The sequence below is a fragment of the Adiantum capillus-veneris genome, chromosome 5, assembly GCF_014529385.1.
Source record: "Adiantum capillus-veneris isolate H3 chromosome 5, ASM1452938v2, whole genome shotgun sequence".
In the NCBI taxonomy this organism is placed as follows: Eukaryota; Viridiplantae; Streptophyta; class Polypodiopsida; order Polypodiales; family Pteridaceae; genus Adiantum; species Adiantum capillus-veneris.
Genome location: NC_140935.1, coordinates 129,319,180 through 129,335,596, shown reverse-complemented (window position 1 = coordinate 129,335,596; position 16,417 = coordinate 129,319,180). Strand labels below are relative to the sequence as shown.

The window sequence follows — 16,417 nt, the reverse complement described above, 5'->3', positions numbered from 1 at the left end:
ACATGGAACTAATACATATCCTCGATAAGATTGAAAAAGGTAAAATACAAGGTAAAGAATGTTGTGTTCCAGCATACACATCTCTATATTTGGATCCTTGAATAAAAAAACATCACTAGAACAAGAATTGAGGTGCTACTTAGAATGCTAAAATTGGTAAAGTTTCCATATGCAATTGCTCTCACCAAAGTCATCTTCTTCCCTATGAATTAAAGGATAGACATAGGCATCAGTTTCCTCATTTAAAAAAACCACACCTCAAATAAACGCTTCTTCGACTACAAAACCACAAGCTCCCTCTTTTACTTCTATAATTGATGATGATATTGTTGAGGTTATGGTTGCAATCTTACATTCTTTCTTAAGAATATCTAGGTTGTGCTAACATACAATCTCATATTATACCTTGCAAGCCCATAGCCCTTACATAAGATGGGTAACTCAATAGGAAATGTTCCCAAGGTGGTTACAATTAGATCAACTATTTCAAGGAGTTTTCAATGGAAGGATGGGATGACAACATTGAACACAAGCTTGAGACGTATCTTCCATTTTTGGTACTTATTTCAAGGGCTTCCCCCATTCAAACCAAACTTTTGGGCAAGAATTGCTTTTGACCCTTCAAAAAGTCCACGAGGATTTAAAAGAACTACAACAACTATCTATATAGAAATTGGGCATTCTGCAAAAGAATGGATATAGACTAATTTTACAATCAACCTGTGTTCGTGGCAATTATTGAGAAAAAAATGCTGATGGTGGCATGTGACAAGGCAATGACACATCAGTCAAACACCGACAAAATTCATCTTTATCCAAAGGGGTAGAAGTAGGTAGCGAATGATCTGGTGTTATTCCAACCTGAAAATACTCTCTTTTAGTCCCATTACTAAAAACAGCCTGAGTCCTCTCTCTCTCTCTCTCTCTCTCTCTCTCTCTCTCTCTGAGCACGGGGCTGAGCGGTGGCGGGACAGGGCACCAGGGGTGACGACGCGCAGGGTTGAGCAGGTCAGCCAGTGGCGAGGTCGCGCTGTCACGAACAAGGCAGCGCTGGGTACGACTGGGGGTCAGCAGGCGAACATCGCGAACCAGGGGGTCAGCAGGCGCTGCGTGGGTGCTGATTAGGCGCTGCATAGAGCTGCAGTGCTCGCGGTGGCTAGGGTTCCACAGGCGTGGCTGCAGGATTCTCACGATAAGGCAAGAGAAGTCCTACACGTAGCATGTCCCAGCAACACTACGCGTAGCAAGTCCCAGCATACGCGCCGCATCACCCCCCCCCCGCCCTTCACCTACGCGTAGGAAGTCCCAGCCTTATGTTCAAATTTAGAGAAAATTTTTAAGCCTTAAGATAAAATCTTTTAAGTTTGCCCTATTCTCCCTAGTACCCTACCCCACATTTGGGGCTCGGGTTCGATGGATCCGCCTACCAAAGGGGAAGGGCTGGGTGTAGATAGCTACACCACCCCAAAAAAACAACAGCTACATTTAAGCGGAGCAACAGAGATACTGTACTATCACCAGGATCATTACGAGTGGGGAAAACGTCCAAGATACATGATGAACTAATGATGGAGAAGGTCCAGATGATGCTCAAATCAAAGCTAAACTACATGAGAGATGACATCAGGAAGGAAATGCACGCGAGCGCTGAGAGCTACAGGAACTCCATGTATGGAGACATGATGAAAGAACTAAGGAGAGAGATCCGGGGGATACAGAATGAGGAGATTCAGATCTTGAAAACGGAATTACGAAACCTTATCAAGGCCGAAGTAAATGTAACAGAATGCGTTATGCAAAAGAAACTCGATGAGGTAGTAGCAAGTTTTGAAGCATGGAGAACAAATATGGAAAATCACATGGGGGAAAAGGATGCAATAATCGCACAGCTAAAAGGAGAACTTGCAGCTTGCAAATCTGCAACTAAGGAGAAGGGAGACGACCAACCTTCGGTGCTGAAGGAGCTGGAGGACATGAAGGATCAGATGAAAGCTCTACGGGAAGGAGATGAACAAAAATCGAAAACAGCATCTTCATGTGCGGAACGTCTTGTGAAGACACAAGAAAAGGTTGATGAAGCAGAGAAATGGATTGAGGATGCGAAGAAAGGGAAGGCCCAGATGATCGAGACCACACCTACTTCTACCATCATTAATATGACCATTGAGGAAGAGCAGAAATGGAAGACTCGGGCTCTGCATGTGCGGGTCACAGGAGTCAAAGACAAAGAGAATGTAGATGAAGAAGTGAAGGAACTGCTACAACACATGGGCATCACAGAGCCTACTCACACAAGTGCATGGAGAGTGGGCAAGAAAGGAATCGATGAGAAGGGAAACGTAAAGGATAGGGCACTTATTCTCCGATTCCCGAATAAAGAAATAAGGAAAGAATTTCTAAAAAAGAGGCCACCTCTTAAGAAAACCGGTATTTTCTTGGGAGATGACCTTACATTGGCACAAGTGGCACACATGCAAGAGTTGATGCTAGAGATCAGGGCAGCAAGAGAAAAGGGGAAAATCGCCTTTTATAGAGGAGGGAAAGTAGTGGTTCTGGAAAAGCGCTCAGCATGACGGTGCGAGACCTATGGGGCGACGCTCCGGATAGCGGCATGGAATTGTAATGGATCATATAGGCTAGATGTAGGTGCCTTTGAAGACAGCTTTAGGGATAGAGACATAGTTTTCTACTCAGAGACACACCAGATACCGGGACAGCGTATGCCACATGTGAAGGGTTATTTATGGGAAACAGCTAGTCGACCAGACAAGAGATCTCTACAGGGTAGCCAGGGTTTAGGAGGAGTAGCAGTCTTATTTAAAGAGGAGCTGAAACCACTACTACAGATTATCAGGAAAGATGAGCAAGCAAGGTATATGTGGGTGAGAATGAGAGCCGAGACAGGTAGATTTCTATATATCGCTATATGCTACTTCCCTCCAAGTACCTTAGTCTACTCCTCACCTAAAGGACAATCCCCTTTCTCCATATTGAATAATGATATATGGGAGTTCTCTAGAGATGGAGACATCGTTCTCTTAGGAAACTTTAATGCCAGAACGGCCAACTCTCAAGCAGTATTCTATGATACTTCAGAGGAAATGCTCAGAGAAGTGAATTTATCACAGAGGGGGCTTACTAGAAACTCACAGGATAAAGAACACACTGAATATGGGAGACATCTCATGGAGATGGCAACTATACATGGTTTGGCCATACTTAATGGTCTAGAGAATTTCCCGTTATCTGGTGGATTCACATGCTTCCCGCACAGGCATGGGGCCAGTACAGTGGATTATGTCATGACTTCACCAAGCTTTGTTTCTAGTATCAAGGACTTTAAGGTGGGACCCAAACCGGTTGGGATTGCAGTGGATCATGCTCTCTTGACCTTATCAATCTCCTTCCAATACAATGCCTCTCAAGTACAAAGGAAGAAGACACACACAAGATATACTCACACGTCAGAAACTGATTCAGTCTATGTGGAAAAGATCTATAATAGGATGTGGGCAGCCGATCCAGTATATACTGTAGAGGAGATTACTTCTCAGTTAACAGAGATACTACATGGAGCAGCACAAGAGGCATACCCACATACTCAACCTGATTAGAAGAGAGGAGCTGGGAACATGCCTCAAAACAGTTGGTATGACGAGGAATGCAGAGAGACGAGAACCCAGGTCCAGAAAGAGCTTACACTTGGGATCATCACATATAAGCAGTCTCGGATTGCTCTTCGGCGTATAGTACGTTGCAAGAAAAGGGCATTTTTAGCCAAACTGGAGAAGGATTTATATCAGCTCTTCTTGAGTCAGGACTCACATGAGGCATGGCGCTTATTTCAAGAGCACTCACCGCCTCCGACGATTACTTCTCCTGAGATCTGGGGTCAATATGTAACATCATTATATATGGTATCTGGACAGCCTCCATTACCAGATCCGCTAGAGCCATGCCCTGCTACTAGTACTTTCTTTACTACGGAAATGGTGGAAAAAGCCATTGATAAGATAAAGACAAGAAGAGCATATGATCATGATGGTTTAGTAGCAGAACATCTGATCCATGCCAGGGATCTACTTTCAGAAGTCCTTGCTCGTCTGTTTAATCGGGTCATGTGTGAAGGATTACCTGAATCTTGGAAATTATCTACTATCGTACCTATTTTCAAGTCAAGGGATCCTATGATACCCGGGAACTACCATACCATTATGGTAGGTCACACTTTGACCCGACTGTACGCATCCATTCTTGAACAAAAATTGAGTAGATGGGCAGAGAATGAGGGCATAAGAGCAACAGGACAAGTTGGATTCAGAAGGGGTTATTCCACTTTAGATCATATTCTTACGCTCAGAGCCATTATTGAGGAAGGAAGAGCAAATGGGAGAAGGATGTATTGTTGCTTTGTGGATTTTCGGAAAGCTTTTGATACAGTACCAAGGGCCAGATTGATGCGTAGGATGCAAGAGTTAGGGGTCCCCAAAGAGATTATTTGGGGGATCGTGGCCTTATGCGGGTCAGTAACTGGTTATGTACGTACTCCATAAGGGGATTCCGACATTGTTCATTCCACCGTTGGAGTGAAGCAGGGATGCCCACTGTCCCCTACTTTATTTGGTATGTACATAGATGAGGTATCAGATTACATTGATAGAGAGGGTGACAGAGGGGCTCAACTTGCAGGGTCATGGATCCCTTTGTTGTTGTATGCAGATGATATTGTATTGATAGCAGAATCACCAGATGGAATGCAGCGGCAACTAGATGCATTACATAAATTCGCGGAGGACAGTGGACTGCCGGTAAACTTGGGTAAAACCAAAGTTATGGTGTTTAACACCACACCGCAGTGGGTTAGGAGATCGGCACCTACATTTGCATATGGCCAGGATACAGTAGAGTACACAGATGCATACACATACCTTGGGGTGGTATTTGCAGGACCGAAGTTTACTCTTAAGAAAGCAGCGGATGCTAGATTATCCAGAGTCTCTGCGGCCCTGGGAGGGTTGGAGAGGATGTGTTCACAAGTGCAGTTTCAGGAACCACGAACAAAACTTTGGCTCTTTGATACTGTGGTGTCTTCGGCTATGCTTTATGGGGTCCAGATTTGGGGACCATCTGTGGATCAGGATAATTGGAAGTCAATGGAGAGACCTTTGGTATCTATGATTTCCCGAATGATTAGAGCCGAGGCCTCCGTACCACACGCGATTACCTGAGCGGAACTAGCGGCCCCTCCGATAGAAATTGAAGCTCTTACCAGATCAGTGTCCTTTATACATGGTTTGTGGGATACATATAATGGTCGATATACTAGACTGGCCCTCGAATCCTCTTGACAATTGGCAATGAAAATGGATACATCATGCTGGTATGCGCAACTGTCCTCGTGGTTTCAGAGACACGGGTTCAGTATGGAAAGATTACCCCCCTTCCAATACTCTCTTGACGCTCCATCACTGGCAATTACACGAACGAAGATTAAAAAAATCATCCGACAGGATCTTATACAGTTGGATACTAAGAGGACATGGGTAGACCCTACACAAGAATTGGGCACGAAGATGGCCAACTACAAAGCAAACTTCCTACAACTATCTGAAGATGGATTTGTGATTCGCCCGAGTTACATGGATACCCACCTGTCTCATGGTTTGAGATGTGCTATTGGTCAGATTCGTACATCCTCACAATAGTTGGAAATTGAATTTGGCAGATTTAGGCGAATCCCACCTGAGAGCAGAATTTGCAAGTTATGCGGAATGGATCCGGAGACAGAATTACACTATATATGCCACTGCACAGTATACTATGAGATACGTGGGCGTTTTCATTGCCTCTTTAAAGAAGGCTTTGGACCTCTAGATAGAATCATGCAATACCAAGATCAAAGATGCTTAGGCTTGTACCTACTGGAACTACATCGGCACATGGATAATATAATGAGAAGACAAAGAGCACTACAGCCTCAGAGGCAGATCACAGATTTCTTCGGATCGAGAGAAGCAGGAGTGGAAGGGGAAGCAAGAGGCCAGCAGCCAACACAAAGGAGTACCCACATTCATACCAAAGGCACCCTAATTGACAGAGCGATTGAGCTTAGGAAATCGAGACGACCATGACCAAGATGCAAAAGCACACTTCACCGGAGGAGACTACAACAAAGGATTAGAAGCATTCTAGCCAGACACCCAGAATGCTCCTAAGAAGTTTATTTAATACTTTGTATTTAGTTTTTCACATTTACTTTCACACTTTCACACTTTTCACACTTAGTACTTTAGTACTAAGGTACCCAGACATTGTAACAGATTCGCCACTTTTGTATCAGTTTGGTCTCATAGGTCATTCTGGCCTTTTGAAGACGTTAATATAACATTTCATTTCATTTTATCTCTCTCTCTCTCTCTCTCTCTCTCTCTCTCTCTCTCTCTCTCTCTCTCTCTCTCTCTCTCTCTCTCTCTCTCTCTCTCTTCCATTACTCACTTGACACTAGAAGAGGAGCAAAGGAGACGGGTGCATGCCTTACATGTGAGAATGCCTTAAAACAAAGATAATGTGGACGAAGAGGTAAAATAACTCTTGACTATGATGGCGGTTAATGAGCCGACGCATACAAGAACTTGGAGAGTGGGCAATAAGAAAAATGGAAGCAATGGGGAAACCTCTAAGGAAAGGGCACTTATCCTTCGTTTCCCCCCTATGGAAGCGAAGGACTTTTTGAAGAAGAGATCATTTTCAAGAAGCCGGGCATCTTAGATGATCTCAACCTCTCGCAGATTGCTCATATGCAGAGGTAATGCCGGATATTAGAGCGGCAAGGGAAAAAGGTAAGATTGCTTTTTACCAAGATGAAAGGGTGGTGATATTGGAGTGACGCTCCGCATGACGGTGTGAGACCCGTGGGACCACACTAAAGATGGCAGCATTGAGCTATAATAACAGGTCACTTAGTCTTGATATAGGGGCCTTTGAGGACAGCTATATCGGGAGAGACATCGTCTTTTACTCAGAGACACACTAGGCACCGGGACGGCTTATGCCACATGTGACTGGATATAGGTGGGAGAGCTTGTCAAGCAGACAAGAGATCAAAGCAGAGGGGCAGAAGGTGAGGAGTAGGAGTCCTATTTAGAGAGGAGTTACGGCCGCTTGTGCACATTGTTTGGACAAATGATTAGGCTAGATACATGTGGGAAAGCTAAGATAAACATATTCTTGTACATTGCTATATGTACTCTGCCCCTAGCACATCAGTGTATAGATGAGGACATATGGGATTTTTGTAGAGATGGCGACATCATTCTCTCGGGTGACGACTTTAATGCTCCCACGAGAAATCATCAGACAATTTTCTATGATACTTCGGACGAGATACTGAGAGAGCTTAATACCAGTGACATGGGGCTGAACAGATGTTCACAGGATGAGTACACTGAGTACGGGAGATATTTGATGGAAATGGGGGCCTCGCATGGATTGGCCATACTTAATGGCCTACAACAAATTTCCCGCAGCAGGTGGTTCTACTTGCTTTCCACATAGGCTGGGGCCAACACAGTGGACTATGTCATGGCACAGCCGAGCTTCATCCCCTGCATTCATGATTTCACAGTAGGACCCAGATGTGTGGGTGTAGTAGTGGATCATGCTCTTTTACCATTTTCAGTCTCCTCTCTCTCTCTCTCTCTCTCTCTCTCTCTCTCTCTCTCTCTCTCTCTCATGCTCTATTTAAGGTTTCGTCACAGTTTTTTGTTGTTTTTTAGGGTTTCGAAATTGTTTTTTGCTGTTTTTTAGGGTTTCATCACTTTTTTTCCTGTTTTCAAGGTTTCGAAACTATTTTTTTCTGTCTTTTAGGGTTTCATCTCTGTTCTTTACTGTCTTTTAGGGATTCGAAACTGTTTTTTGATTTTTCCTAGGGTTTGACACTGTTTTTTATTGTTTTTCAGGGTTTCAAAAAATTTTCCGCTGTTTTACAAGGTTTCATTACTGATTTTTTCTGTTTTTTCGGGTTTCATGAGTGTTTCTTGCTATTTTTTAGGGTTCTTTTTTGTTTTAGAGTCTCTCTCTCTCTCTCTCTCTCTCTCTCTCTCTCTCTCTCTCATGCAAGAAGGAAGTAACTTCAATCGAACATTCCTATGAAATCAAGCAAGAAGATAGTGAAGGACGACAATATGACGAGTAATGAGGTGGAGGCGGCCATCAAGCCATGGTAACAGAGAACGGGCAAAACAGACCCTAAACGTTCCTAAACAGCGTTCCGAATGGATCTGGCTCCCGAAACGGAGTCGAAAACGGAATGCTGTAACTGGAACGGGGAGAACGGCACGCGGAACGGCGGAACAGGAATCCGAAACAGTCAACCAAAAAAGTCAAACATTTTTTTAACTAGCCATTTGGGGGCATGTTTGGGGCTGTTTGGGAGCAGATTTGGAGCTATTTAGGGACAAGTTTGGGGCTATTTGGAGGGTTGATTTGGGGCTATTTAGAGGGTCGACTCACCTCCTCCTCAAGCTCTCAACATCTCTACTGAGCTACTCTTCTTGCTAGAGCTTTAAGCTTGGACATGGAACTCTAGCTTCTACATGTTCTTTTTTTGGCGGAAAGCACAACACCCTCAAAGAACAAATGTGGTTTCTACCTCTCTTTCTCAAGCTCCATCCCTCCCTCTCGTGTCTCAAGCTCCAATCCCCCCACACCCCCGTCTCTCTCTCTCTCTCTCTCTCTCTCTCTCTCTCTCTCTCTCTCTCTCTCTCTCTCTCTCTCTCTCTCTCTCTCTCTCAAGAGTCAAACTCTATCCTTGTCTCAAGCTCCGTCATCGTAAAACATGTTTAAATATGGCTCTATAATTAGGATGGTCAAATTCAAAAGCTTAGCTTATAGTCTTTCACTAACATATGAGCCTATCATACATATAATAAATAGTTTCTTACGTTGTCTCAACTAGCACAAATGAAAGAACGCATGCCCGAGATCCTTGCTGCCAGAGAGGAGGGAAAACTGGCCTTCTATAGAGGAGGCAAAGTGATAGTACTTGACAAGCGTACCGCATGACAGCGGTCGACCTATGGGACCAACCTAAAGCTTGCAGTATGGAATTGCAATGGCTCGTTACAATTAAATGTTGGAGCCTTCAACGATTCCTTTAGAGGGAGGGACATCATTTTCTATTCAGAGATGCATCAGAGCCCAGAGAGCACACTCTTGAGGGTGACTGGATATAGATGGGAGAGCACATGTAGACAAGTGGCTCGTAATGAGCACAATAGCAAAGGTTTAGGAGGAGTAGCAATGTTATTTAGGGAGGAGTTACGTCCTATCATCCAGGTGGTTCGCAGAGATGAGAGTGCCCGTTATATGTGGGTCAGAGTTAGAGCGAAGGAGGGCAAAGCTCTTTACATTGCCATATATTGCTTCCCTCCTAGCACATCCCATTATGCTTCGCCAAGGGGCAGTCACCATACATGATACTAGATGAGGATATTCGGGAGTTCTCAAAGGATGGAAATGTCATCCTACTTGGGGATTTCAACGCTAGGAAAGCGTGTCATCAAGAATCTTTCTTTGACACTTCCAAGGAGATGTTGAGAGAGCTAGACTCTAGAGAGATGGGACTCTCTAGGACCTCAAAGGATGCTGCGAAGTTTATAGAGTATGAGAGATATCTGATTGAGATGGGCACATCACATGGATAGGCTATTTTGAATGGCCTTGATAGATACTCCGGTTCAAGCAACTTCACTTGCTTCCCTCACAGAAATGGTGCTAGCACTCTAGATTATGTTCTTGCTCCCACATCACTTATACCATGCATTCGGGACTTATCAGTCTCGCCTAAACTTGTTGAGGTGGTGGTAGATCATGCTCAAATATCTTTTGAAGTAAATTTTGCTTACACTATTGGTGGTTTTCATCATGCAGCACATAGCCATTCGAGATATCACTTCTGTAGAGAGACAGATGGAGTGTATATAGAAGAGTTGTATAGTCTTCTAGCAAGGGAGTATCCCCATAGACCCTTGTCAGAGCTCATCCAGATAATGACAGAGATGATACACACAACAACAGTCACAACTTTTTCCCACTCTCACCCAAATGGGAGACCACCGTCTAGGAGCACGGCTCTAAATAGTTGGTATGGCAATGAATATCGAAGACTAGAGCTTGACTACACAGAGAGGTGGCTTTAGGAGAGATCACACTTGGGCAGTCACCTATACTCTTCCGCTGCCCTATACGGCGAAAGAGAGATCTTTCTTAGCTCAGCTTGAGAGAGAGATTTATCAGATACTCTTGAGCCAGGACTCTAGGGACTCGGGAGGCTTGACGACTCTTTAGAGAGCACTCACCCTCTCCAGTCATTACTCTTACAGAGACATGGACACAATATGCATCCTCACTATACACAATAGTGGAGCAGTTACCATTACCAGACCCACCGAAGCCATGTCCTCCCACTTCTACTTTCTTCACGACACAAATGGTGAGGTGAGCCATTGGCAGATTGCACAGGATCATGACGGTATAGTGGCAGAGCATTTCATACATGCTAGGGATCATATTGATGGTTTGTTGGCCTTCATGTTCAACAGGGCCATGTGCGAGGGGTCCTGAGACTTCGAGTATATCTACAATTGTACCACTACTCAAGTCTAGAGATCCAACCCTGCCAACTAACTATCACACTATCATGATCGGCCACTCATTGGCGAAGCTATATGCATCTATACTTGAGCATGAGTTGAGCAGATGGGCAGAGAGAGAGAGAGAGAGAGAGAGAGAGAGAGAGAGAGAGAGAGAGAGAGAGAGAGAGGGTGTATGAGCTTCAGGGCACGCTGGATTTAGGAGGGGATTCTATACACTTGATCGTATCTTCACGCTTAGAGCGATCATTGAAGAGGGCATAGCACATGGGAGAAGGATTTATTGTAGCTTTGTGAATTTCCGCAAAGCCTTTCATACAATCCCAAGAGCCAGGTCGATACAACGACTACAAGACTTGGGAGTCCCACAGGAGCTTGTATGGGATATCATGGCACTATATGAGAATGTTATAAGGAGAGGACGGACAACAGAGGGTCTTTCACACCCTGTTCACTCTACTATTGGGGTGAAGTAGCGATGCCCACTTTCTCCGACTTTGTTTGGATTGTATATTGATGAGATTGTCGACTATATTGAGATTGCAGGGGATAGAGAAGCACAACTGTCAAGTACCTGGATACCTTATTGCTTATTTCAGACTTTTCAAGGGATATGCAAAGAGATATAGATGCGTTATATGCTTATGCACATGACAATGGGCTCTCCATCAACCTTGGCAAGACCAAGGTGATGGTATTCAATACTACAACGTAGTGGGTCAGGAGATCGACACCTATTTCTACATATGGACAGGAGATAGTAGAGTATGCAAACTCTTGTACACATCTTGGTGTTGTATTTAGTGGACCTACTTTCTCTATGAGAGGTGTTGCAGAGGAGAGATTGACGAGGGGATATGCAGCATTAGGAGGACCAGAGAGGATAAGTTCACAGGTACAGTTTCAGGAGCCACACACTAAGTTGTGGCTATTTGACACATTGGTCACTTCCACCATGCTTTATGGAGTGCAGATATGGGGTCCTAGGAGGATCATCATAGTAGATCAGGGCGCATATATAATGGATGGAGATCCATGGAGAGACCACTTTTATCCATGATCTCCAAGCTGATCCGGGTTAAAGCCTCAATGCCACGTGAGATTATCATAGCTGAGATGAGTGCACCACCAATTGTAGTGGAGGCTCTTGCTAGATCAATGGCTTTCATTCATAGCACATGGAAGCTACCACGCAACAGATATGCACGACTAGCGCTTGAGTCATCGCGACAACTAGTGTGTGATGGTGATACTTCATGTAAGCATCATCTTGGTTTGAGCTTCATGGATTTAGTATGGACAGGCTGCCCCTTTTCAATATTCCCTAGATGCACCCTCCCTCAACCTCACATTCAGAGATTAGCCACATTATCAACCATGATCTCATTCAGCTGGATACTAGGACTCGATTGTCTATGTCGCAAGAGTTGGGGATAAAGATGGCTTATGAATAACTGCGAAAAGCTCTTTCTCATAAATCTGTGCAACCCGTTCAAGACGTGAAAACATCTGCTCTCGTAAGCTATAGCATGGCCCTCTTGCATCAAGACTGCTCCCAAACTGCAACCACAAGCATCACAGTAAACCTCAAAGGGCTTTTGCAAGTCTGGCAAAGCCAACAATAAACCCGTTGTCAACTTTTCCTTGAGAGTCCGAAAGGCTGCAATTTTCGACAGTCCCCAAGTAATAGGAACTCCTTTCTGAGTCAACACATGCAATGGAGAAGCTATCTTTGCAAACTTTCGAATGAACCGCAGATAATAAGAGCAAAAAACTTCGAACTTCATGAACATTTTGCCAATCATGAACGGTCTCAACTTTAGCCGGGTCCATCTTGACACCTTCCGCTGAGACGATGTGTCCCAAGAAGTGTATCTCTGGCAAGAAAAAATTGCTCTTTTTTCCATTTACTACCAATCGATGTTGCCGCAGTGCCTGGAAGACCTGTACCGGATGGTGTTTGTACTCTGTCTCACTCTTGGAGAAGACGATGATGTCTTCGAAAAGGTGCCCACAAATGATCTATACTTTCTGAAAATTCTATCCATCATGCGGTTGAATGTAACGGGAGCATTCATGAGACCAAAAGGCATCACCAAATACTCGTACAAGCCAAAAGATGTCCTGAAAGCTGTCTTGTAGACATCCCCAGGAGCAATTCGGATCTGATGATGAATACTCTTCATTATCAATTTTGCTCAAGCAAGTAGAATCCTGAAGTCTATCTGGTATATCATCTATCCTCGGAATAGGGAATCTGTTCTTGACGGTGATTTTATTGAGAGCTCTATAGTCAATGCACATTCTGTTGCTAATTGGACTATTTTCTTATTTTTAATGATTAAATCTCTTTTTTAGGATATTTTATTTTGTGCACTAAGAACTGTTAAAAAGATTGTAGCTACAAGAACTGCCATCAAGAACGGACAACTCTGATGTGTCATTTGATGGGTGACGGTAAACATCGCGAAGGAGTTTCCGTAAGTTCGGTGGAAAGGGCCGGGTTACGAGTGCCTCTGATGCGTCACATGATGGGTGACAGGTGCATGGTAAGGGGGCATCCCGTAGGCTAAGGAGGAAATCCGAACTGAGTAAGAAAATACGCGTAAGAACGCAAGCACAAGAATAAAGATGGGTTCAATGAAGCTTTTTACGAAAAGCAGGAACAGTCGCGGGAGGACAGATGTTTTCCCGCGAGGAGTCTGTGTCTGCATTGCATCTGTGTCGTGTCCTGCACCCGGGGACGCCTGGAATGTGTCCGTGTAGCATTGTTTTCACTAACTGAGTGAGTTTTTAAAGTTTGAACAGGTTCACACTTTATTTTATAAAGTGACCGGCCCCTTTATTAATAAAATAAAGCAAGCAAGGCTCTTATAGAAAAAGCCAGCGCTAAAACCAACGCACGGGGGGCTGAATTGCGATCTCTCTCTCCTCTCTCTAGAAAACGCGATTTTCTCTCCTCTCTCTAAGAGCGCCAAGCTCTGCTTTTGGACCCCTATTCCTGCCAGGTGTCAGACCCTATAAAAGGGTAGCCAGCGTTTCAGTTTGGAGAAGCCGGAAGCAGCAGGAAGTGCAAGCGCTGGGATTCTGGAGCAGAGGTTGGCGACGAAATTTGCAAGTGCTCGCGTGACGACTGAGTACGGAGGTTGATTCTCCGAGCAAGGAGCGACAGGTATAAGGTGTTGATACGCACTGAGAATTGCTGCTTTGTGTGGTTTGTTTTGCAGGAATCTCCCGTCTCACGGGAAGTACGCCTTCACGCCTAAGTCCCTTACGGGAAAGTCCGGCTTCACGCCTAAGTCCCTCATGGGAAGGAACGGCCTTGTGCCCAAGCCCTTTACGGGAAAGCATGACCTTCGGGTCTAAGACTACAGAACGGAGGGGTTTCCTCGGGTGCTCGTGCTTGTATAAGAATTCTCCCTGAATAAAAGAATACTCTTAACGGGGGGGGGGGGGGGGACCAGCCCATCTTCAGGTCCCCAATACTGTGTCGATCTTCTCCCTTCTCTCATGTTTTCAAAGAATTATAATTTTCAGATTTTCTAAGTGGTCGTGTACGCTCCCGTTTTGTGACAGTGGTATCAGAGCTCGGACTCCTCTCTTTCTCTGCAAAGAAGGACGATTCCGGGAAGAACCATGTCGAGCCAAGGGAGAAGCGTTGAAGAGGAGCTTCAACAAGTGCAAGCTCAGCTTGCGGAGTTGCAACAAATCTTACTGTTGCCAGACGTCCAAAAGCTTTTGGGCGGAATGAAGAAAACGAATGGAACTGATGCAGTCAAGCATCCAGACAACACTGTTGGCTTGAGACCACAGGAGGCAAGAGAAGAAGAACGTGCCGAGGTGCACAAATGATCTTCAGATCGGAATGAACGGCCTACTTCAAGGAAAGGCCAGGAAAAAGCGCTCTCTCTGCTAGACAAGAGCAAGGACATCTCTATCTCATCTCCATCTTACTCTCCTGATTATACCTCTACTTCTCGATCATCTCGTCAGAAGAAGGAAGCCGCTACTACTGCCACTACCCTACATCAACCTAAAGATAAGCCTCGATTCAAGAAGCATGGTCGCAAGTCTCAACATCGCATGAGAGTCTTCAAATCAGGCGACAAGGACATCAAGTTCGAAACCTACAACGGACGGAGAGACATCTCCAAAGCACTGTCCTTCATCAGACGGTTTGAAGTTGCCTTTACCAATGGGCACTTCACTGAAAAATCCAAATTACGCCATGTGGGGATGCACCTCAAGGAAACGGCAAGTAATTGGTGGTTAGCCAAGATTCTGGAAGGTTCTCAGGCCAGAACTTGGGAGAGCTTCAAATCTGAATTTTATGAACAATTTCTTCCACCTGACTTCGAACAGGACATACGGAAGGAATGGGACTGGCTTGCCCAGAAGGAACATGAAAGAGTAACGACTTATGTGGACAAGTATTGGTCGGTTCTTCTGAAGGTCACTCCCTTCATGAAGATTGCCGACGAGGAAAAGAAAAGAAAGTTCGAAGCGGGTCTCCAACCGCAGCTTCGAAAGAGTATGAAGGTGTATCCGCATGATACTCTTCAGAGGATGATGGAGTCAGCAATCATTGCTGAGGATTTGCACTCAACTGGGACGCCCAAAAAGATGGAGCATGGCACTTACCGTGCAAGACAAAGAGGGGTCTACGATGACCAAGGGGGCCAAGGAAGAAAACGTCCTCCATCTAGAGACGATGATCATTCTAAGAAGCCAGAGGGCACTGGCAAGCGAACTAAGTACCTTTCTCCTACTCAACTTCAAACTTTCAGAGAGGAAGGAAGATGCTTCTACTGTGGCGAGAAAGGACATATGAAACCGGACTGCCCGCTAAAGCAGCAACGGCAAGAGCAAGCCTCTACGAGGCAAGAGAAAGCAAGGAAGGAACCCGCACCACCAAGCTCGAACTCAATTCCAGATGTTCAAGGAAACATAGAAATGGAGAAAGGAAAGCGTCAACTTCTGTGGGCTGGGGGTCTTTGAACAACCAGCGAGTACTGATTCTTTATGATCCAGGATCCACGGATAACTTCATCTCCCTGGATACTGCGGAACGTTTGTGCCTCACACCGACTCAGCTTGGCACACCGGTTACATCCGGATCGGCATTCGAGGGGTTGACAACCAATGCAACTCCCGTGCAAGGACAGCTCAATCTTCGGATAAGCGAGTACAAGGACCGCGAATCATTTTTGATGGCACCCATCGAGGGATGTGATATCATCTTGGGTATGCCATGGCACTTTCACATGACACCTATTCCCGATTATGTGGAAAAGACCCTCACTTTTGATCATGGGGGTAAGAAAATAAAGATTCATGCTGATGCAAGAGATCCGCAGTTCCCAATTGTAAGCCATATCTCCATCAACAAAGAAATGAAGAAGTGTGTTTCTGCTTACTTGATCAGAATTCTCCCTGAATAAAACAATACTCTTAACGGGGGGGGGGACCAGCCCATCTTCTGGTCCCCAATACTGTGTCGATCTTCTCCCTTCTCTCATGTTTTCAAAGAATTATAATTTTCAGAATTTCTAAGTGCTCGTGTACACTCCCGTTTTGTGACACATTCTCCAAGATCCATCTTTCTCTAGAGCCAATAACACAGGCAAACAGAATGGCGAAGTATTGGGCTGGATGAGACCCTTCTCAAGAAGCTCTTTCACCTGGTTCATTGTTTCTTCATTTTACGCTCGGCTAGCTCGGTAAGCTTGCCGAGTTTGGTGGTGTACTCCCTGGAATCAAATCAA

The 16,417-nt window shown here is 44.9% G+C and overlaps 1 protein-coding gene across 3 annotated transcripts in view; it reads right to left on the bottom strand.

The window, feature by feature from the left end:
• LOC147458098 (Peptidase S41 family protein) overlaps nucleotides 1-16,417 on the bottom strand; it is a 79,810-nt gene continuing 63,393 nt past the window's right edge. For 2 of the 3 annotated variants that reach the window (XM_086512833.1, XM_086512836.1), the window contains one exon: nucleotides 377-861. In XM_086512833.1, the coding sequence (XP_086368959.1) occupies nucleotides 736-861 (126 nt within the window). In that variant the 3' untranslated portion in view covers nucleotides 377-735. Of the gene's footprint in view, nucleotides 203-376; nucleotides 862-16,417 lie in introns of those variants that run through there. The other variant, XM_086512835.1, reaches the window with a different exon arrangement.